This window comes from Gymnoscopelus braueri (assembly GCF_963280865.1).
Source record: "Gymnoscopelus braueri genome assembly, chromosome: 12".
Taxonomy (NCBI): domain Eukaryota; kingdom Metazoa; phylum Chordata; class Actinopteri; order Myctophiformes; family Myctophidae; genus Gymnoscopelus; species Gymnoscopelus braueri.
The window spans coordinates 7027483-7050141 of NC_137614.1; the positions used below are offsets into that span (position 1 = coordinate 7027483).

The 22659-nt window shown below is 41.8% G+C and overlaps 2 protein-coding genes across 2 annotated transcripts in view; both read right to left on the reverse strand.

Moving 5' to 3' along the window:
• Positions 1-1912: 1912 nt before the first annotated feature.
• Positions 1913-7538, reverse strand: LOC308096930 (fibromodulin-like). Its single transcript, XM_080444454.1, has 3 exons — positions 7473-7538; positions 5941-6843; positions 1913-3098 (listed from the first exon to the last, which is right to left on the reverse strand). Exons 2-3 carry the CDS (start codon positions 6836-6838, stop codon positions 2947-2949), a joined length of 1050 nt encoding a protein of 349 aa, XP_080300580.1. The 5' UTR covers positions 6839-6843; positions 7473-7538; the 3' UTR covers positions 1913-2946.
• Positions 7539-19536: 11998 nt separating this feature from the next.
• Positions 19537-22659, reverse strand: part of LOC308096322 (MAP kinase-activated protein kinase 2-like) — a 30655-nt gene continuing 27532 nt past the window's right edge. Inside the window, exon 10 of the mRNA XM_080443722.1 lies at positions 19537-21877. Within this exon, the coding sequence (XP_080299848.1) occupies positions 21734-21877 (144 nt within the window). The 3' untranslated portion in view covers positions 19537-21733. The remainder of the gene's footprint in view (positions 21878-22659) is intronic.

The following is a 22659-nucleotide window of genomic DNA, read 5'->3' on the forward strand; positions in this document are numbered from 1 at the left end:
CTCTTTAAATAAACAGATTTAAAAAGCAGATCTTAAAGCTCATAACGCCAATAACTCATAACTGCGACGCGTTATGAGTTTTTAGATCAGCTGTCTTCGCTTTTTTTTTCCATATTCATTTGAAATATGTCTTAAGTGGTGAACCCTTTTATTTAGCATTAGTGAATACAAATGTTTTCAGAATGATAAGATGTGTCGAGGCTGTTTGGCATTGGCATGGATATGAATATGGATACAGATGTCTTAAAACGTTTGAAAACCACTGCATCAAGAGGAAAAAGAACATAAAATCACACCTGAATAACAATGTTGTAAACAAAAATCTAGAGAGAGGCATCATCAAAAAAGGCAGCCAAATTTTAAGGTAAATATTTGTTCGGTCTTTATTTAAAAGGAAAACAAAAATTCACAATACAATGTGTTGCATTGTCCTTTATACTGTAGGTGGGTTCATTTATGTTCAGTCTATAAGATCTGAGAAAATCTCACTTTGAGAATTAACAGTCTATGTGTAAATAGCAATTAAAATGCCTTACTGTGTTATAATATACAGATGTTAGAGACATGTTAGATTAAATATAGAACAGAATGTACAATGTAAAATTCTCAGTTAATTTAAGAGTGTAAAAATGTTACATTGATGATTTGACAGTATTCAGGCTGAAGTCCATTACTGTGAAGTCATCAGTTACTGAAAATCAATTTGAGAAAATATCGATTTGTTTTTAAAATATGAAAGTAATAATTTGGTTACTTGGATAACTATTTGAAAGGAAATTAGTACCAAGATTAGACTTCATTTCAGTATTTGCTGTACATTGTGTATACAATCTACAAATAAACTACTACTACAATTACTGCAGTAGGCCTATATGTACAGTATTTATCCAAAAAGTTACAAAAAACAATGAAATTACTGACCAATACATACAGTAGGTAAGCAGGTTAAAGTGGCTTATTGTTGGTATTAGGGGTGCAACAGTTAATTAAACTAATGTATTAAATAGACTTATTTAATACATTAATAGATTTTTTTTAAATTATCTAAACTAGTGAAAATAGCAGATCTACAAGCTCACAACAGTGAGCACACAACAGTGAGCTTGTAGATCAGCTAATTTTGCGTGACACCATTGTACGGCGAAGTATAAAACAGGGCTTAACTAGTTAATAAGAAATCAATTGGATGTATTAAAATGCTGTGTGGAGTCACACTGGTGTACCAGTCCAGGTGTTTAGTGATTTTGTGACACCCACACATTAGGCTATTATTGCAACATATACAACTATACAAAAAGTTATGAATAGTTTTAAATTGACTATATTCAATACTTTGTGCGCATTCACTTCCCAATACCAGAGGCAAATTCTATACTCTACAAAAAATATATATTTTAACCACTTTCAAACCGGCATCCCTATTTTGGGTCTGTCATTATAAGCGGAAATTTAATTCTATTGTTGTTTAGCAAAAATAGATCTGCCATTTTTGCTATGAATACAGGTGTGCGTTGATGTTTTGACTTTTATTCATAAGATATGGATTACAGAGTATGTACGATGGGTGTGCACAGCAGCCATATTGGGAATTAATTGGGCCCCTTCCTTACTTCCTTCACAGGCGTTACCAATAATCCTAATTAAGGCTCGGTTCCACTTAGTGTAGCAGAGTGGTTGTCAAATTTCTTATTTTCAGGGACCCCCTATAACTCTCAGGGTTACACACCCACCATAAGGAGCCATTTGGGAACCAAAATGGAGTGTTTCCAGTGAGTCAGCATGCACAATATCAGCACCCTGACCAGAATGGAACAGAGCCTTCAGTATCATTGGTAACACATGTGAAGGAAGGAAGTAAGGAAGAGGCCCAATTTCTTTCTAAAATGTCTGCTGTGCATAGAGCCTATATTAGGCTACATTTAGAACGTGACCTTCCAAACCCTGAGTGACTACATACAGTACACATCATCACATGAATCCTCTTTTGCGTGACATGAGTCTGCTCACCCTGCTGTAATGCCATTATTCACCACATGGTGGCAGCCATTGTCCACATTTAGCGCCCTCTCCCACTGACATAAATGGTAAGAGCGTTGCCCTGCATTGATGACAACGCAAGGGCTCTTGTGTTAACATACGTGTGTCTTTCTAAAACAAATTCTATAATAAGCAATAACATTTGCTATTTTACACAAAGTGCCAGCTTCAAGCTCCCACATTGTGAGCTTGTTTAATCCTATAAATGTTCAGTTTATGTGTATTTTAGATTTAATTTGTTTGCTTGTTCATTGTATAATTAAAGTTAAATGTTATTTTCCTATTGGTTTAATACAAATGTCTAATGTTTATGTGTAAAAAAAATATTAGTGCCTGTTTTTATTGACATTAATTGTTTGCTTATGAGTTAAACTATTCTCAAAGTTCTTTTCAATCAATTACAAGAATTATTAGAAAGTGTTGACCTATGCTCTATGCACACGTTTTGACCAAATATGGGTCAAAACATGGGGAATGGGGTGGTATAGGACTCTCCAAAATGGGGACCCAAACATGTGTTATGGGTGGGCCTCTAGCAGAGACAGATAATCACTGCCTTACACAAGGGTAGCCAGAATGGGAGGAGCCCACTAGACCAGTGGTTCTAACATCTTTCATGTCAAGTACTTTCGCATTAAAATGTAATTGGCTGCAGACCCCCCATCTGAAAATATTGAAAAAAATAGCAGATCTTTATATTTTTATTTATTTATAATAATGCTGTTCAAAAATCTATTGAACAGCATTAGTATAAAATTGTGTTAAAGTGACTGAACTGGTTGTGATGGTATGTTAACTCATTTTGCTGGGGACCCCCTGGAAACCCTTCAATCACCCACTTTGAAAACCACAGTGCTAGACGTCGATGTGGGGGCATCAGGCTGGTGGGGTATGGGGGGGGGGGGGGGTCTATACATCGATGTGGGACGCCATGCGTAAACAGTAGGCAGCTTCAGCAGGAATATCTTTGGCACTGATCTCGTTGGCGTCCAGACGCAGAACTCTCAGCTTGGAGTAGTTAGCCATGTCCACCACACTGCAGAAGCTGCCCACCGAGAACTCTGCAAGAGACAGAGAGGAGTAGTTAGACATGATGTCCCCCACACTGCAGAGGGGAATAGTAGACATGTCCCCCACACTGCAGAGGGGAATAGTTAGACATGTCCATTACACGACAGAGAGGAATAGTTAGACATGTCCCCCACACTGCAGAGGGGAATAGTTAGACATGTCCATTACACGACAGAGAGGAATAGTAGACATGTCCCCCACACTACAGAGAGGAATAGTAGACATGTCCCCCACACTGCAGAGGGGAATAGTTAGACATGTCCATTACACGACAGAGAGGAATAGTTAGACATGTCCCCCACACTGCAGAGGGGAATAGTTAGACATGTCCATTACACTACAGAGAGGAATAGTTAGACATGTCCATTACACTACAGAGAGGAATAGTTAGACATGTCCCCCACACTACAGAGAGGAATAGTTAGACATGTCCATTACACTACAGAGAGGAATAGTTAGACATGTCCATTACACTACAGAGAGGAATAGTTAGACATGTCCATTACACTACAGAGAGGAATAGTTAGACATGTCCATTACACTACAGAGAGGAATAGTTAGACATGTCCATTACACTACAGAGAGGAATAGTAGACATGTCCCCCACACTGCAGAGGGGAATAGTTAGACATGTCCATTACACTACAGAGAGGAATAGTTAGACATGTCCCCCACACTGCAGAGGGGAATAGTTAGACATGTCCATTACACTACAGAGAGGAATAGTTAGACATGTCCATTACACTACAGAGAGGAATACTTAGACATGTCCATTACACTACAGAGAGGAATAGTTAGACATGTCCATTACACTACAGAGAGGAATAGTTAGACATGTCCATTACACTACAGAGAGGAATACTTAGACATGTCCATTACACTACAGAGAGGAATAGTTAGACATGTCCATTACACTACAGAGAGGAATAGTTAGACATGTGATGTCCCCCACACTACAGAGAGGAATAGTAGACATGTTCACCACACCAGTGTTGATTTCGTCGACTAAAACTATGACGAAAAATGTTGGTCGACTACCTTTTCTCACTGACGAAAACTAAATAAAAACTAAATAAAAAACAAGCTATGATGACTAAAACTAAGACTAAATATATTGACAATTTTGTCAATAAATACAAACTAGACTAAAATGTTAGTGAGGGACGAGTGGAGAAGAGATCCAGTAGAACTAAAAGACAAGTCATTTTATGTTCGGATGCGCTCGGGTGTTGCGCTCTGAAAATAGATCTACAAGCTCACAACGTGTCGCGGCGCGACGCGCTGTGAGCTTGTAGATCGGCTATTTTCAGCACGCAACCAAGTGTAAAATCAGCCATTACGACGACATCAAGTCACCGCCAAAATACATTTTAGTCGACTGAATCAATTGTAGATTTAGTCGACTATAATTTTATGTCGACTAAAATGTCGACTAAAACTAGACTAACAGTAAAACATTTCAGATGACTAAAATATGACTAAGACTAAATGGAATTTGATTCAAAAGACTATGACTAAAACAGTCAAAATTTGCTGTCAAAATCAACACTAATGTCCACCACACTGCAGAAGCTGCCCACAGAGAGAGACCAAGAGCCGAGAGAAGTCAACTAGGGACGCAACACTCAAATATCAATGATACATGATCCGCTATTTGATAATGATATATTATGTCGTTGTTGTCGGACAGAAACCTTGTATCTTGTATTATTTCTTACATTTCCTGAAGGTTTTGGACATACAAGGTTTCCACCTCACAGCGATGATATATCAAACAGCAAACAAATAAAGAAACAGGAGTTAGACCCATTTCACTCATTCATTTCAGGCTTTTCAGCATTACAACATTTAGTTTTTGTTAAATATTATCTATGTTCTGATGGTAATCATTTATAGAGGATACAGGAAAAACAAGTACAATCGGAAGTGATGAAACCACAAAATGAGCAGACAAAACTGGAACACTATCAAATTTAAGCTGATAAATGAGTTGCTGAACAAAATCTATAGCAATGATTACCATCAGAATAAAGAACTTTAACCTATAGGCAAAGGGTTAGGGTTAGGGTTAGGGCAAAAATATAACAATAAGAGTTTCACCATTATTAATCGATTATTTCATCAAATGATCGTAAAAAAAAAATGTTTCGATTAAATTTATTAACTGTTCCACCCCTTTTAAGATGCAATCAATCACACAGGTCACTCCCTTCAATCACTGCACCAGGAAGCAGTGTTGATTTTGTCAACTAAAACTTAACTATGACGAAAAATGTTCGTGGACTACATTTTTTCACTGACGAAAACTAAATTAAAACGAAATTAAAAACTAAGCTACAATGACTAAAACTAAGACTAAATATATTGACAATTTCGTCAACAAATAAAAACCAGACTAAAATGTTAGTGAGGGACGAGTGGAGAAGAGATCCAGTAGAACTAACTAAGTCATTTTATGTTTGGTTACGCTTTGGTGTTGCACTCTGAAAATAGCAGATCTACAAGCTCACAACACGTCGCAGCGGGCTTGTAGATCGGCTATTTTCAGCATTCAACCAAGTGTAAAATCAGCCATTACGACGCCATCAAGGCACCGCCAAAAGACATTTTAGTCTACAAAATCAACTGTAGATTTAGTCGACTATAATCTTATGAAATTTAGTCAACTAAAACTAGACAAAAACGAAAACATTTCAGATGACTAAAATATGACCAAAACTAAAAGGAATTGTATTCAAAATCAACACTGCGATCAATCACGCAGACTCCCTTCAATCACTGCACCATGAAGTCAAACCTATAGAAAATGCAGGATTTGTGTTTTTTTTTTACCTTTGATCTGATTGGCCTGTAAGTACAGGTTCTCCAGGCTCCGGGCCACCATGGGGATCTTCTCCAGCTTATTATGGGATAGATCCAGCTCCACCAGCGTGCTAACGTTGAACACCTGGGAGGGAATGCCTCCGTCGGTCAGCTTGTTGTGAGCCAGCCGGACGAACTGCAGCTTGGGGTACGTGCCGAAGAAGTCCACCGGGATGCTCTCGATGCTGTTGAACTCCAGGTACAGCTGGTGCAGCCTCTCCGGGAGGTTGTCCGGGATCTTCCGCAGCTTGTTCTTCCTCAGGTCCAGCATGGTCAGAGACTTGAGGCCCTTGAACGTGCCGCCGGCCACCTCCTCGATGGCGTTGACGTGGAGCTTGAGGTTGGCGAGCGCGGTCATGCCCTCGAAGGCGTCCGCCTGGATCTTGGAGATCTTGTTGTGGCTCAGCCGCAGGTCCGTGATGGACCTGGGCAGGAGCGCGGGCACGCGGCTCAGCTCGTTGTGGTCCAGGTAGAGGCGGTCCAGGTTCCGGAGCTTGCTGAAGACGTGCTTGCCGATCTTGTCGGATTCAAGCTTGTTGTGGAACAGCACGACCCACACCAGGCTGGTGGCGTTGTCGAAGACTCCGTTCTGGATGCCGGTGAGCTGGTTGCGCTGCAGGTAGACGTACTTGATGTGCGAGGGGACGTAGGGGACGTGCTGCAGGTTGCGGTTGTGACAGTACATGGCCGTGGGGAAGTGGGAGGGACAGTCACACTCCAGGGGACAGTCGTCTTGCCGGTTGTCCCACTGGGCCTCCGGGTGGCGCCGGCGGCTGCGCAGGTGGTTCAGCCACTGGAAGCTGTTGAGACGCTGGCTGGAGGCCAGGTCCAACAGGCCCACGACAAGGAGGAGCAGCACCGTCCGCATGGTTCCTATCAGGGGCGGAACAGTTCATCCAATTAAATCGATTCTAAAACAATAATCGACCATAGATGATTTAATGAAATAATCGATTCATTATGGATCCCTAGTTTGGGGCATGTCATTATAGGCTAAAAGCTTTAAAACATAATAATCAAAAACATAAAAAAAAAAAGTTTAAATAGCAAATCTACAAGCTTGTAGATCTGCTATTTCAACCATTTTTGTACGACAGAGTTGTGCAACAAATCGATTCATTTATACATTTTTACTTTTTACTTATACTTTTTTTCTAAACATAAAAAACACACTGCTCGATTATTCGATTATTCAAAAAAGTAGCCTAATCGATAAGAATAAAAATCGCTAATAAAATAGTCGATAGTGCTAATTCCTAAAGAGAAATACAAAACAGAGGAACATGCGTCTTGAATCTGGAGTGATATTAAATTAAAATAAAAACAATTCTTTACTTAACTGGAAGTTGTACATTACATAACATTGTGTGCTGCAATATTCTCAATTGTGTGAAAACAAGCAATTAAAACATTAAAAAAAAATTTGGCTAACCCACAAATATTTCAGTAATTGAAATATTTCCCTATTAAATGTATTACATCCATAGAATGTATATACATACCGGCTGTTTGTTGAGAAGCAACACCTCCAACCTTCTCTCTTCTTCACGTTGTGTAACGTTCTCTCCCAGACAGAGGGGTATAAGAGGTTTGTAATCAGAGTACACACCCTCCCCTCTCTCTCTCTGTCTCCAGATGCAGTGCAGCCCCCCACCAACCCACTCCAGTCTCATTAGGAAAAGTATATTTTCCGCTGGCATGCGGGGGTTTCAAACTGCTACACATCCCCTCTGGCCATCTCTGGATCAATTCCATCTGGATGGCTGGCTGCAGCTGGCATCTGTTCTTTAACTACCTTGTTTTCTCTCTCTCTCTCTTCCCCCCTCTCTCTCTGTGCCTTATCATTAACACTGAGACACAGGGCTCTACAGGTTCTGGTCTGCACATTGTACAGGTTCCTCAAACTATGGGTCGCGACCCCACAGGTAAGGGTCGCGGGAAGGTAGCGAATTGACAGCTGAAAAAAGAAAGATGTAAAGACTAGAAAAGTGCTCCTCGGAGCACAGGTCTCCGCCAGGTCATGTAGGTTATTAAGGCCTCCTGGTGGTGCTATAGTAGGCCAATGTGAAAAGGGTGCCATTTCTTTGTCTTCCTTTCACGACAAACGGACGCTGGATTCATGATTTGAGGCATTTTGTAAAAATCTGCCTGCTGGTGGCGCTATAACAGGCTAATAATGTGAAAAGGGTGCCATTTCTCTGTCTGCCTTTCAGGGCAATCAGACACTGCGTTCATGATTTGAGGCATTTTGTAAAAATCGGCCTGCTGGTGGCGCTATAACGTGCCAATAATGTGAAAAGGGTGCCATTTCTAGGCCTAGTGGGAATGTGTATGTTTCATGGCATTTTGTTCAAAACGGACCAATCCTGCAAACTTTGGAAGCCAATCTTAGCCAATCAGGATGGAATACGAAAAATCGGACAGATCTGTCTGGATCATAGGACTATAGAGATACTGTGTACCGATTTGTGTGATGTTTGGACAAAAGCTGTAGGCGCAATATCAAAGAATTTGTGTTGCAAAAATTGGCCTCCTGGTGGCGCTACAACAGGCCTATCTGAAAAAAACTTTGCACGCATACTCCCTGAATGCCAGAGCAGAACCTCTGCCCCGGCATTCAGGGAGTATGCGTGCAAAGTTTCGCTTCAATCGGGCCAACGGTGCTGGAGATTAGCAGCTCGCAGACGGACGGACACACGGACGGACAGGGTGCAAGTCTCGGCCATGCCTTCGGCCTGGCGGAGATAAAAACAGGGGGAGATAACCCCTCTGACACGACACTTGACGAATATGCAACTTATCTTCATATATTTGATCATAATAAGATGGCACCATTTATGTCTACTTGGTCTGTGTCACAGAGGAGGGACTGTGGACAGTTCAGAAACCTGCCTACCAGTGACATCATCGGTAGGCAGGTTTGCACATCTTAAACAAGATTGTATTTATGTATTTATTTTTTAATCAATGCAAGAACAATGACTTCCATTTCAGCATGCTAACTTTCCAGGAAAAAAAACGCTGTAATTTCTATCAGCTTGCAATCCTCATCGATGAGGTCACTGGTAGGCAGGTTTCTGAACTAGATGACAAAAACTGTTCAATCTTATAATGAGCATTAGTGAGGACCAATTATAGTTCTCCTTTAAGTAAAGTACTTGAGTAAATGTAGCTGTAAATGTTACTTTCCACAACTATTCAAAGCCAATTTCACTGGACAGCCCCTTGTAAACCTCTGGATATCAGTTGGCATTGAGAAGAGTTGAAGCAGTTCTTTGCCCGTTTCTCAGCCCAACGCAGCCACGCATCATAGAACTGTGTTCAGCTTTACAAGCACATCCTTCCCATTAAGTCTGTCTCTTTCATTTGTTTTTGAAAAGCACAGCCTATGAATGCACTCTCTTTTGTAATGCGTTTTATTAAGGTTCTGGCAACACATATGTCTCCATTTACAAATGTGTACAGAAACACTTTTAAACTACCACGATAAGGTTCACAACATTTTAAATGCATTTTCCAATAGATATTCATATGCAAGGCTACCAATGTATGCTTTATTTTTTAAATAGACTATTTCAACTTTGACATTGCACTATAAATGAAGTATTCAAATTGATCGAAAAAGGAAACGTTTTTAATTAACCACTTTCAACCTGGCCGGTGCCCTTATCTTGGGCATGTCACAGGCGAAACGGTCAAACATAGTAATTGTTTTACGTAATCATTCATTATGATTACATTAAAAAAATAGGCAATCTGCAAGCTCACAACGAGACGTGTTGTTGGCTAGTAAATTGACAAATGTTGCCTGTTTTTGCTATTTCGCAATTTGTTGGAAGACAAACTAATTGCAGCGGTTAAGTGGTTAATTAACTTCAAAGTACAATTGTTTCTCAAACTATTTTGCAATAAACATTATTTTTGTCTACTAAGTATGCTTCCAATTAACATCTCCAGTGTGCTTCCTCCATTATCCTTTGTTTTTCAGGTGTTTGTGTGTTGCCGTTCCATTCCAGAGGTTCTCGCTGCCTGCCTTGCCTGTGCTCCAGGGCAGCTTGCTCAATTACAGTGTTTAACTTGTATAGGGAAAGTTAACAAATGGCTGCTCTGGCGCCAATTCACTCTAAATGATTACCTTCCTGCAGAATGTCCATATAATAGACGACTCCATTGTTTCTGCCAGATTTTACCCGGTAACAGGTAGAGCAAAGGACAACTTCAGATATTTACATACGAGTCTATATCTAGACAACAATATCAGTTGCTTTTTCTAAATAATGATATGGAAATGACTGGGGATGGGTATAAACATTTGGTTCCAAGTAAGAATCTAATCTAAAAGACGCTCAGGTGGCGCAGTGGTAAAGTGCCTGCCCACTAGGAGGTTGTGGGTTCGTATCCACCACCGCGGTGCATCCGGCTTTGTCGAGTGTCTATACGAACACAATTGGCAAGTGTTCGGGGGAGGGGGGAGCCGGGGCGGGGAGGCCGTCTCTGCATGTATTCCTACGGGCTGGGGGTGGAGCCTGTCAGTAGGGAGTGTTGGGCGGGAGGAGTAGCACAAAAACTCTACGTCTTTCCGGTGGAGACTCCTCACTGGTAGGTGAGTCGGTACGATACAACAGCAGTGACAACAGACACAAATGTGTGTGGGGAGGCATAAATTGGCTAAATGATTAAATTGGGGAGAAAAGAAAAAAAAAGGAAAATCACATTGGAATGGATACAATCCTGATCATTTAAGGGCCCAGTATTTCTCCTATAAATAAATATACAAGATATACAAGCTCATAGCATGGCACTCGGTGCGGCGCTATGAGCTTGTATATCTGCTATTTTTTAATAGCCAAAGAAATCTGAAAATGACACAAATGATGCTTTCCCGGTCTTAAAAGGGTTAAGTCACGACTTTCTATTTCTATTTATGTTTTGCCTAGTACAATGTACAGTAGGCATTTAACAGACACTGATAAAGAAGGACTTAGCTTACACATTGAGATCAGAATGAGCAGAATAAGCATGAATCCAGTCAATAAACAAGGTAAAGTATAGTCACATAGGCCTACAGTAAGTAGAGTGCAGAGAGAACAAAGGAGTGCCTCAAAGAAACTAGGATACCAGGTAAACAGCGAACCTACTGTAGCATCTGTCCAAACAACATATAAACAACATTCTCAACATTCTTAGTGGTTAACTGTTCCCGCCCAACTGGCCCCCTAAACTAGCATGCCGTATTGAAATTGGAAGCGACATGTAATGAACCTTAACTAACCAATTTCATTTGAGAGGAGTGGAGTGGGGAGACTTTAATAAGCAGATGGAACTCCTCTGGGGAAAGGGAACAGTGTTGCCAGTTTTTGTGAGAGAAATAAGCAACCAGGTCTAGGAAAACAAGCCCTAGAAGAAGCGACTAGGCCACATGAGCACTTTAAACCTATACACTATGTACAGGGCTGGATTAACACCTCTCAGTGCCCCTGGGCACTGGAACTACAAAGGCCCCCCCCTCCCCAAGCGCCCGCGCGCGAAGCGCAAAGTTTTAAGGTTTTTGTTTCTTTTTTTTCTCTAATATAGCTAATTTGACACTGTGTTATGTTAATTCTTCATTATTAATAACAACAAAATGGGGACATTTTTCGTTAAGAAAAAAGAAAGGGAAAAATAAAAAAAAATAAAAAAAGGTTCAACCACCGCGGGGGTGCCCCCTGATGCCCAGGTGCCCCTGGGCACGTGCCCAAAGTGCCCATATGGAAGATCCGGCCCTGACTATGTACGTCGGCCGATTTTCAAGCTCGCAACGTTGTGAGCTTCTAGATCTGCTATTTTCCAAAAAGTCTTGAGAAAAAAAGAGCAAAATGTGGAATATTATATAACAACATAAATCTGGTAAGCAGGACCCTGGCAACAAAACATTTTCAGATGGGGGTCCATGGACAAATACACATTAAGTTGGGGTCCTTGACAATGTTTGAGAACCACTGGTTTAAACAATGATCAATCAATTTGGAAGCAAGCCCAAATAAGCCCAAAAAAAGAAATGCAACCCGCAACCACCAATATTTTACAAGCGACTTTAAAGAAAAACAAGCCCAAAGTCAGTTATAATAAGCGGACATTGCAACACTGAAAGGGAACCTCACTGAACGCTCTGGAACAAAAAACATAACTTCTGGACCATGTAAGAAAAATGCGGCCTTCAACTTAATGATACCAGACTCTTCTCACATAACTCACATCACCGATGAGTCACCACCTGATGGGTGGCAGTGTTGCCATGTCTGCTTATTATAAGCAACTTTGGGGCTTGTTTTTCTGTAAGGTGGCTTGTAAATATTGGTGGTTGCGGGGGTTGTGATTTTGTGGGGGCTTGTTTCTAAAGTGTAGTTGCTTAGTTGGGCTTGTTTACTAATGTTGTTTAAACCAGTGGTTCTTAAACATTTTCATGTCAAGGACCCCCCCAAATTAATATGCATTTGTCCACAGAACTTCTGAAAATTTTGTGTGACCCCTGTATGAGATTTGTGTTGCTAAAATATTTCAACAAATATTCTAAAATATATAATATATAATATATAATATTCTACAATGCGACGCGTTGTGAGCTTGTAGATCTGCTATTTTCAAATGGTCAATGTATATAGGTTTAAAGTGCTCATGTGGCCTATTATAGTCGCTTCTTCTGGGCTAGTTTTCCAAGACCTCATGTTGCTTATTTCTCTCGCAAAATCTGGCAACGCTGAGAAATGGCTGTGAAATGTTTTTGCACAAAATTCCAAACTGAACACTGTGGTGATGGGTTTTTATAAATCATGTCCTAAAGCCCCTCCCCCTACCAGGAACATGAATGACAGTCTGTCATTCATGTTCCTGGTAGGGGACTCTGTCATTGACAGAGTCACGCACAATAAGATGACAGTGGTCATTGTGTGTGACTACAAAGGCAAGGATGCTGAACAGGAATAATTGCTTCTTTCATTAAAAAAACAACAAAAAACATCCTAATTCAAAACATACCCCCATGGTGGGGTCTCGTCTCGCCACAGTCTTATTGCAAACACAGGCTTTGTAATTTTAAAGACAACATATGATAATCATCTAGCTAGGCCTGATGTCAACATTTCACCCCCGCTGTTTAATAAAGCCTCGCTAGATAATGCCAAGTCCGTTCTTTTATTTTACACATTTATTTCTCCAGTTTTAGTCATTTACTAGGCAGCACCGGCCTACTCGGGAACGATGCAAACAAGGAATGCATGCCCCATCCTGTTATGCAATCAGCAATATCAGAGTACCCAGTGGTGAGCTGTGGATTTTTGAACTATGGGGGCTATATTTTATGACGGCACGTGCGTGAGCACTGCGCACGCATGTGCACATAGCCACTCAGCTCAGTGCTAGTTGAAATACTGTATTCAACATGTGATTATTAACTTACATTGCTTTCAAAACAGTGGCTTTTAAAACAAGTAAACAATAAAAAAAATACCCTTTTGCTACTCACCAAAACAAAGACGGTTTTATGGAGTTGAAGGCCTACTTTACTAAATGGGAACACTGTGAGCCCCCACCTCACGTCTAAAATACACTTTTTGGCCAGAAAAGAAAATATTTCACCAGAATTAAAACCTGTTTTTGATTACTCCACAGTGCCCTCTACAGATCTGGTCAATGGAATGTTCCTATTGACCAGATTCTTCCTTCCGGTGAAATATTTTCTTTTCTGGCCAAAAGGTGTATTTTGGACGTGAGGTGGGGGCTCAGCGTGTTCCCACTTAGTAGAATATTTTACTACAGACGAGAGGCTGCGCTACCGCGGTGCGAGGGGAAAGAATGGAAAGTACCATAACGTTAAGGAGAACTCCTTCTAACGCCATGGACCAGAGCTAGACAGGGATAACTTTGTAGCTCTTGTGTCCTCTGATAAGCGATTAACCCTTTCACACTCCATGGCTTTTCTCGAGTAGCCTGTTATGCAAAGCAGCTGCAGGTTGAGGCCATTGTTTAAGGTGTTAAAGACGGCGTTGTTGTGCTAATGATTGACGGCTCGCGGGCGGCTGACGGTGTGTGCTCGCGCGTGCATGTGGAGCTTGTGCATGTGGAGCACGCGCGAGCCCCCATAGTGTCAGAAGAACAAGGGGTCGCCGACCCCCCTAGCACCCCCTTCAGCTCACCCCTGAGAGTACCCGTTGTATGTGTCTGTGTCTGTATCCAGAACTGCCAATCCTCCGCCCATATATGGGCATATCGGGGGGATCGGCGGTTCTGGATAGTCCTTACAGTGGTAAACGTCTGTGGAGAATGTCAGAAGAGTGCAACCTGACTGTGGGAAGTAGATTAAGTAATCAAATGGCAGGTGTGGGGAATTCGACACGTGTGGGGAATTTGCTGGGGCTGGGGTTGCCATGGCAATCAATTGGCTCAGTTTGGGCCACGGCCAGAGCCTTTTCTGGCGGTTCTGGACAACCGGCTATCCGACCGACTCGGCGCCGGGCACTGCACTCCCTCGGGTCGTCTGTGAAGTGTATGGGTGAATTTGAAGTTGGTCGGTCCAGCGGTTCTCGAGGTACGTGGATTAAAGACGTACGTACACAGACATTTGAGTATTGGGATTTATGGAGTCACCATCTTAGTGCATACTGTATGGTCTAAAACTGTCCAAAACAGCTACTTTTCAGGATTCAAATTCAAAAGCATCCAAAATAGCAGATCTGCATGCTCGAAAAGCGGCGCGAAGCAGATATGCTATTTTGGATACTTTTGTGTGACGCTGTAGTATGATCAAGTAGGGCGTTCATTTACGAAAAAACACTAAAAACTTTAAAATGTGGAGATAAGAGGTTTCTGATATTCAAGGACGTTGACGCTGACCTAAAGATTAGTGCAAGCCCCGGACTAGGTGTGATTGGTCAATAACAACAGCACGAACCCCCTTTCCAACAAGCTATCGAGGCACTGTGTTTTCACAGATCTCTGGGGCTAAGCCTGAAAAGTATGTTAACCTGCTCTAGAATAGCACCAGCAAGCTCAGGGATGATAAAAATGATGGTTCTGTAACACAACAAGGATTATGTTGTTGTTCACTCATAACAAACAGAAACTCTGCAAATCAACACTTGATTTGAACCACCTGAGGCCGATTCCAAAAACAAAACACACACACACATATATATATATGTCACAGTACGTTTGGAGAACCAGTACGATTGAAGACAGAGCGCTCGTTTTTAGGCACGGGGCTCCTTCGGGGGGAGGCGGGGCTTTTCGAGACAGGGTTTATTAGCGAGGCTCGTGAGGAGGAGAAGGAGGATGCGGCGCTGCGAGGCGTGGGTTTATTACGCGAGGCTCGCGAGGAAGAGGAGCCTCCTCCTCCTCCTCCTCCTCCTCCTCCTCCTCGCGTAATAAACCGTCCCGTCCTCTCCTTCTCTCCTTCTCCTCCTCCGAGGAGGAGGAGAAGGAGAACGCGGAGAGGCGGGGCTTTGATGCGCCGAGCGGACCTGTCTTTTGTTGTTCCCCCCCACATAGCAACCAGGAAGCTACGCTAGGGGAACCATAATATCTATGAGGGGAACGCTGAACACGCGTTCACACGCACACGCTTGTCCATGACGGAGGCGCGCCGATTTAGTGGAGCTTGAGGCCGAGGAAGCGCGCCCTCGCGCCTCGAGGCGCGAGTGCCCGCGCTGACCGGCCGACGCTCCACTAGTCGACTCAGCGCCGTTTGATTTGTAAACCGATAGGGACAGAATAGTTCTTTTCATGGATCACTGTGTGTGTGTGTGTGTGTGTGTGTGTGTGTGTGTGTGTGTGTGTGTGTGTGTGTCAGGGAGAAAGTAAAACAAAAGCCAGAACACAATAAAAGTATCTAAACAGTCCTGCTTTCAATAAACCAAAAAAAGCATGAGCGCGTGCGCGTGTGTGCGTGTGCGTGTGCGTGTGCGTGTGTGTGTGTGTGTGTGGCCATATATGTTTGTGCACAAGCCTGGCTTGTGGCTCCCTCTAGTGCTGGGTGGGTGGTAAAAACGAGCGCGCTTTCTTCAATCGTACTGGTTCTCCAATCATACTGTAACATATATATATAATCCAAAATGACAGATGCTTTCCCGGAATAGGGTAAGAACATGTTTTTCTTTCAGTAGGCTATGTTGCGGCCTATGTTCCTATGCACCCGTCGCCTTTATCTACGTGCAAAAGAAAAACTAAACTAAAAACAAATTTCAACGTTGAGATATTGGGTCCGTGACACCGAGTCCGTGTTTATCCAAAATTGTCGCACGTTAAAAGATAAATACCTCACGTTGTGTCAATCACGTTTACACACCGCCTCCGAAACGTACGTCATTCAAGATTTCGGCTGAGGTCAAATTTTCGGCATTGTCCGCATCATCTTGTCATCTTCTTCGCATCATCTTGTTGCGGTGCTTTGAGGCTGTACGGTACAGCCTCAAAGCACTGCAGATGGTTTAATTTTTCAGGGTAAAAGCCTGTACCCTGAAAAATGAAACCATCTGCAGATTCACATTCAGGAAATGCTCATTGCCTGGTGAGCACGCACGATGCAATGATACAATTTGGAATGCCAATTAAACTCTGCAAGTGTGTTGGTGTGTGTGTGTGTCTCCCTACTGCCAGTCCTTGTTCAGGATCATTACATTAGTCATTTAGCAGACGCTTTTATCCAAAGCGACTTACAATAAGTGTATTCAACATAGGTAGGCAAGGAAACTACTAATCACCAGAAGTCTTTAAGTGCATTCTCTTCTAAAACAAGCAACTAAGAGTATACCTAGCGCTAAGGTAAAGTGCAATATATCAGCTACCTACTTTCTTAAACAGATGAGACAAGTAGGAAAATCAAATGAGCAAGAGCTAAAACAAATAAGTATCGAATAAACAAGAACCAATTAGACAAGCTCGTACAACAAGGATCAAATGATTTCCCGGAATTGTTGGCTTTACATGGCTCACTGAGAAAGGAGGAGGACAGGGTTGATCAGAAAGAATGAACTGCACTGAAATGTACAGAATATACAGTATAGGGTTTGTGGCCGTTTCTCACAATATGATAATATCACAATAAGTCCAAGATGCCCCCTGGCAGACCAAGGACCAGATGGGGGGGATTATATCTCCCCACTGGCCTTGGAACGCCTCGGGATCCCCCAGGAGGAAGTGCCAAATGTTGCTCGAAAGAGGGAAATGGAGCTCTCTGCTGGAACTGTTGACCCCGCGACCCAATTCCGGGATAAGTGGTTGAAGGATGGATGGATGGACCAAGACACGATATTCATCATATTTTAAATAAATACAAAGAAATGTTCCAAACGTTCACTTATTATGACATGCTCAGAATAGGGATGCTATGGTTCATGTGCAGTGGTGGAAAAAGTACTCAAATGTTTTACTTAAGTAAAAGTAGCAATACTGCAACATAGAAATACTCTGTTACAAGTAAAAGTTAAATACCTTAGCCTCACAGAAATTATGCCTAAACCGAACCTCAAACCCATCCACCTGGACAAAACACAGGGAAAAGAGACTCTTCCGTTGGTAGAGAGCTGGCAGCACGGTTTGACTAAAGCTACGTTAGCTGCTAAGCTAAATGGCAAGGCTATGTTTATATATAAGCCAACAAGTGGTTAGGTTTAGCTAAACAACCAAGTGATCAGTAAGAGAGTCCTTACAAAGTGGAGGCTGTTTCACTCTCAGTACTCCACTGCTGTTCAAACAAATCAATACAGTTTGTGTTCCGGGGAGGGAAGCCGGGCAGGAAGGGTGATATTTGTCAATACTTACACCTACGGACTGGGAATGTCAGCAGGGAGTGTTGGGCGGGAGGAGTAGGATGAAGGCTCTGCGTCCTCCCGGTGGGGACTCCTCACTGGCAGGTGAATCAGTAGGATTCAACAGCAGTGACAGCACACACACATGTGTGGGGAGGAAATAATTGGCATAATGACCAAATTGGGGAGAAAAATGAGTTTAAAAAATACTTTATTTCCTGCATACATTCGAGGAGGAAAACCAACCCGCTGGGGATGAGAAAACGTATGAAATTTTAGGACTACAAAATATTTTAGCACCACAGACTACCCATTAGGGGGTAGTTGTCCGCATCATCTTGTCATCTTCTTCGCATCATCTTGTTGCGGTGCTTTGAGGCTGTACCCTGAAAAATGAAACCATCTGCAGATTCACATTCAGGAAATGCTCATTGCCTGGTGAGCACGCACGTTTTTCCGATGCAATGATACGATTTGGAATGCCAATTAAACTCTGCAAGTGAGTTGGTGTGTGTGTGGGTGTGTATGTCCCTCCCTACTGCCAGTCGCTGTTCAGGATCATTACATTAGTCATTTAGCAGACGCTTTTATCCAAAGCGACTTACAATAAGTGCATTCAACATAGGTAGGCAAGGAAACTACTAATCACCAGAAGTCATAAGTGCATTCTCTTCTAAAACAAGCAACTAAGAGTATACCTAGCGCTAAGGTAAAGTGCAATATATCAGCTATCTACTTTCTTAAGTTAAACAGATGAGACAAATAGGAAAATCAAATGAGCAAGAGCTAAAACAAATAAGTATCGAATAAACAAGAACCAATAAGACAAGAGCTCGTACAACTAATTGACAACAAGGATCAAATGGTTTCCCGGAATTGTTGGCTTTACATGGCTGACCCTGAGAAAGGAGGACAGGGTTGATCAGAAAGAATGAACTGCACTGAAATGTACAGAATATACAGTATAGGGTTTGTGACCGTTTCTGTTCCTACTAAGGATGTAACAAAACCAAAAACTTGTAAATAAGTCCAAGATGCCCCCTAGCAGACCAAGGACCAGATGGGGGGGATTATATCTCCCCACTGGCCTTGGACCGCCTCGGGATCCCCCAGGATAATTCCGGATAAGTGGTTGAAGATGGATGGATGGACCAAGACAAGACACGATATTCATCATATTTTAAATACAAAGAAATGTTCCAAACGTTCTCTTATTATGACATGCTCAGAATAGGGATGCTATGGTTCAAGTTCTCAAAATGAATGAAAATCTTTTGAAAATAGCTTTAATACATAGGGCTGAAAGTGGTTAATGTAGGTTTTGTAATAATAATCTAAATCTACAAAGTAACTAAAGTTTCTAAATAATTGTAGTAGAGTGAAAAGTACAATATTTGCCTCCGAGATGTAGGGGAGTAAAACAGAAATTATGCCTAAACCTAACCTCAAACCCTCATTCCTCCGCTGCTGTTCAAACAAATCAATACAGTTTTTGTTCCAGGGAGGGAAGCCGGGCGGGAAGGGTGATATGTCAATACTTACACCTACGGGCTGGGAATGTCAGCAGGGAGTGTTGGGCGGGAGGAGTAGGACGAAGGCTCTGCGTCCTCCCGGTGAGGGCTCCTCACTGGCAGGTGAATCAGTAGGATACAACAGCAGTGACAACACACACAAATGTGTGTGGGGAGGAAAGAATTGGCATAATGACCAAATTGGGGAGAAAAATGAGTTTAAAAAATACTTTATTTCCTGCATACATTCGAGGAGGAAAACCAACCCGCTGGGGATGAGAAAGCTTATGAAATTTTAGGACTACAAAATATTTTAGAACCACAAACTACCCATTAGGGGGCGGTAACATTAAAAGCTACAATAGAAGAGTCTACTGGGTTTGTTGCAATACATTATGCACACCAAGACTTCAGAGGATTTCAACAGATTTAATTGAGAGTACAAGACATGATTTTTAGTAAGGTGCGATATTATAGATTCTTACATCTCGAACTACTCCCTTGTCTTATACTGTCCCTTGCCCTCCCCCCTCCCCAACACTCTTAAAAGTCCTTCACACAGTAGGGACCTTATAACGACACTGTAAAAATCCTCAGCGTTCATTTAACTCTTGAGAGGATACAAACATAACGTTATGTTTGTATCCTCTCAAGAGTTAGAAATTGATAAATGGAACACAGAGGAGTGGATTGGACGATGTACTTGTCCATCACTGCTGTGTACTGTGCGTGTTGAAAGGCTTTTGAAGCATTTTGAATCCAGCTAGCAGCAGGGTTCATCACAAGCTTCTCAAATAAACGCTGTTGCGATCAGTCTGTCAAGAGATACATGATGAATAAGAATACCACACACTGACTACTTGTATGGGGAAGGAACTACAACACTGATATTGGGACACTACAAATCTTAAGGTCAGTTCATGCTTTGAAATGTGTCGCCAAGTACCTTCACAGACGGGTGTCGTGTCCCTCTGGAAAAAATAATGCACGAGACCAGATTCACTTTTTGACGGCGAGTCGCAGACAGTATGAACGCTCAACCCTCTGAATGTTGAGACATTCAGTGCGACCGTTAATCGACACGTGCCGCTCAAAGCATAAATTGACCTTTAAGAATTGAGAAAGTGACGAGTAATTCTACGAATAAAAGTGAGAATAAATTCTACAATGACGTGGGCACAGAAAGCAAATCTGTGAATCATGCATTCATCCAACACACATTTGATTAAAAATAAAAAAATAAAACCGATGTTTTTGTATTAGAATTCTCTGCCACACAGGGCTGAGGGCACAACTTTCCTATGCAGACAACATTAAAATATTTGGGTGACAGGACTCTGCTTGTCAAAAAAAATATAGCACAACCAACAATCCATTCAAAAGCACTCATACAATCTATATTTTTTTCCATTTGCGGCAACATAATTCACCCAACGCAGAAAAAAACAATACTGTTGATGTGAGGTATAAATCAATATATATACACACACATCAACAATATAAAAGGGGCAAGAAAACTATTAAAACACTATTATACACAGATGTTTTCTCCCCCGACAACACAAGGATTTATGAATAACCTTCAGTGCACATACCAAAATATTTTCCAGTGCATAGCGAAGAGCCGAGTCGCCCAGGACGCTTATGTAATGCTTTGCGTCATTCTTTATGGACGCTCGGCTACCGATGACAGCATCCAGTAAATAACCAACTGTGAGAGGCATGTGGCCCCGCTGTGAGAAACAAAGACACAGTTCAGCTCCATTAATTAAACTTCTGTGGAGTGCTCAATAACCGTTTGATGTGTTCCGACAACTGTTACAAGAACCTATCATGAGAACAGTCTGAAAATGCAAATCATAATTATACTTCTGTGGAGTGCTCAAGTAACCCTTTTAAGTGTTCAACTACTGGAAAAATGTTCTATTACAATGGTTCTCAAACGTTTTTATTTTATTTCAAGGATCCCCATAACTCTGATAGTGTACGAATGGAACCAAATGGTAAGGGTCCATTTGGTTCAATTTGTAAACAGTCAAGAGTTCCAGCCCTGTAAGGGTCCATTTTGAGTCCCCCCAAGGAACCCTGAAGGGTCTCTGGACCTCACTTTGAGAACCACTGTTCGAATGTGATAACTGTCTGATAATCTACACCGTATCACCTAAAATATGATCAACTTGAATTATGACTTCTATGATAAAAAGGTTGCAACGTTGACACAAGACAAAAAAAAGAAATGTTTTAAAAGCTTCCAAAACAGCTTTTTTTGGGGGGGGGAATAGCAGTCTTCAAACACTGGACATTCCCTGGATTTCCCAGAGATCTCCGTGAGAGCGGCTCTCTGTGCGCGAGGCGAAGCCAATGGGAGAAACAAGTCGACACACACACACACACACATCATAGCAACGTTCCTGAGGACAGACAGGACAATGTGTGTGTGAGAGGGCTTTTCTAAAAGAGTCTTTTGTCGTTTCACAGGCCTGGCGGTTGCGTGGATGTGCTTTTCACTTTTTTCCGTCTCTTCATGAGCAGCGGATTGGTGGAATCTTGGAGGGTTTTGATTGTGATCTGTTCGTAGTCCACTCTCATGGTTGCCAGGGCACTGGTCATTTCCTCCTAATGGTGACAAACAACAGAGAACCCATCAGTGGTGGAAGAAATACTCAAGACCTTTTACTTAAAGGTCCAGCTGCAATGGCTTTTTTTTGCAACCTTTATTTTGAAATGTACAAGTAAAAACAGAGGCTGGTTATGTCTTAGCCAATCACAGTTTCAGCCGACCGCCCGTCGCCTCGGGCTATGGGATCTACACTGCCTTGTGTCAGCACTCTAGTGCACCGCGAGGCAGAGAGAGTATACCGACCTGGGAGGCAGTGCAAAAGCGTGTTTATGTCACTGCATTGATAATTGCTCACCTCAAATGTTTTCTGATACGGTACATGTTTGAGTGCTCGGTTTAAGTTTAAAAACAGAGGAACATGAGCTATGGGAATCACACAGGTGAATGAAATCATGATTCATATTATTCACAAGGACTTGCTGATGTAATCACGCAGACTTTTGATATAAAAATACAAAAACAATTAGTGGCATCTCATTATGACGACAGATATGCTTTAAAAGATGTGTAAATCTTAGAATAGCCGAAGAATAAAATAGGGCTGAAGTGGTAAATGTATGTTTTGTAATAATAATAATAATAATAATAATCTAAATCTGCAAATAACTAAAGATTATAATTGTAGTGGAGTCAAATGTACAATATCTGCCTCTGAGATGTAGTGGAATAGAACTATTAAGTATCAAGAAATGGAAATACTCAAGTAAAGTAAAAGTACTTTAAAAATGACAGTACTTGAGTAAATATACTTAGTTACTTTACATCACTGCAGCCCGTT

What these genes read in the sequence shown, in the direction of transcription:
- LOC308096930 (XM_080444454.1), bottom strand. Translation starts at nt 6,838, where the DNA reads ATGCGGACGGTGCTGCTCCTCCTTGTCGTGGGCCTGTTGGACCTGGCC. An exon ending in ACAGGCCAATCAGATCAAAG is followed by an intron (nt 3,099 to 5,940) that starts GTAAAAAAAAAA and finishes TGTCTCTTGCAG; the next exon opens with AGTTCTCGGTGGGCAGCTTC.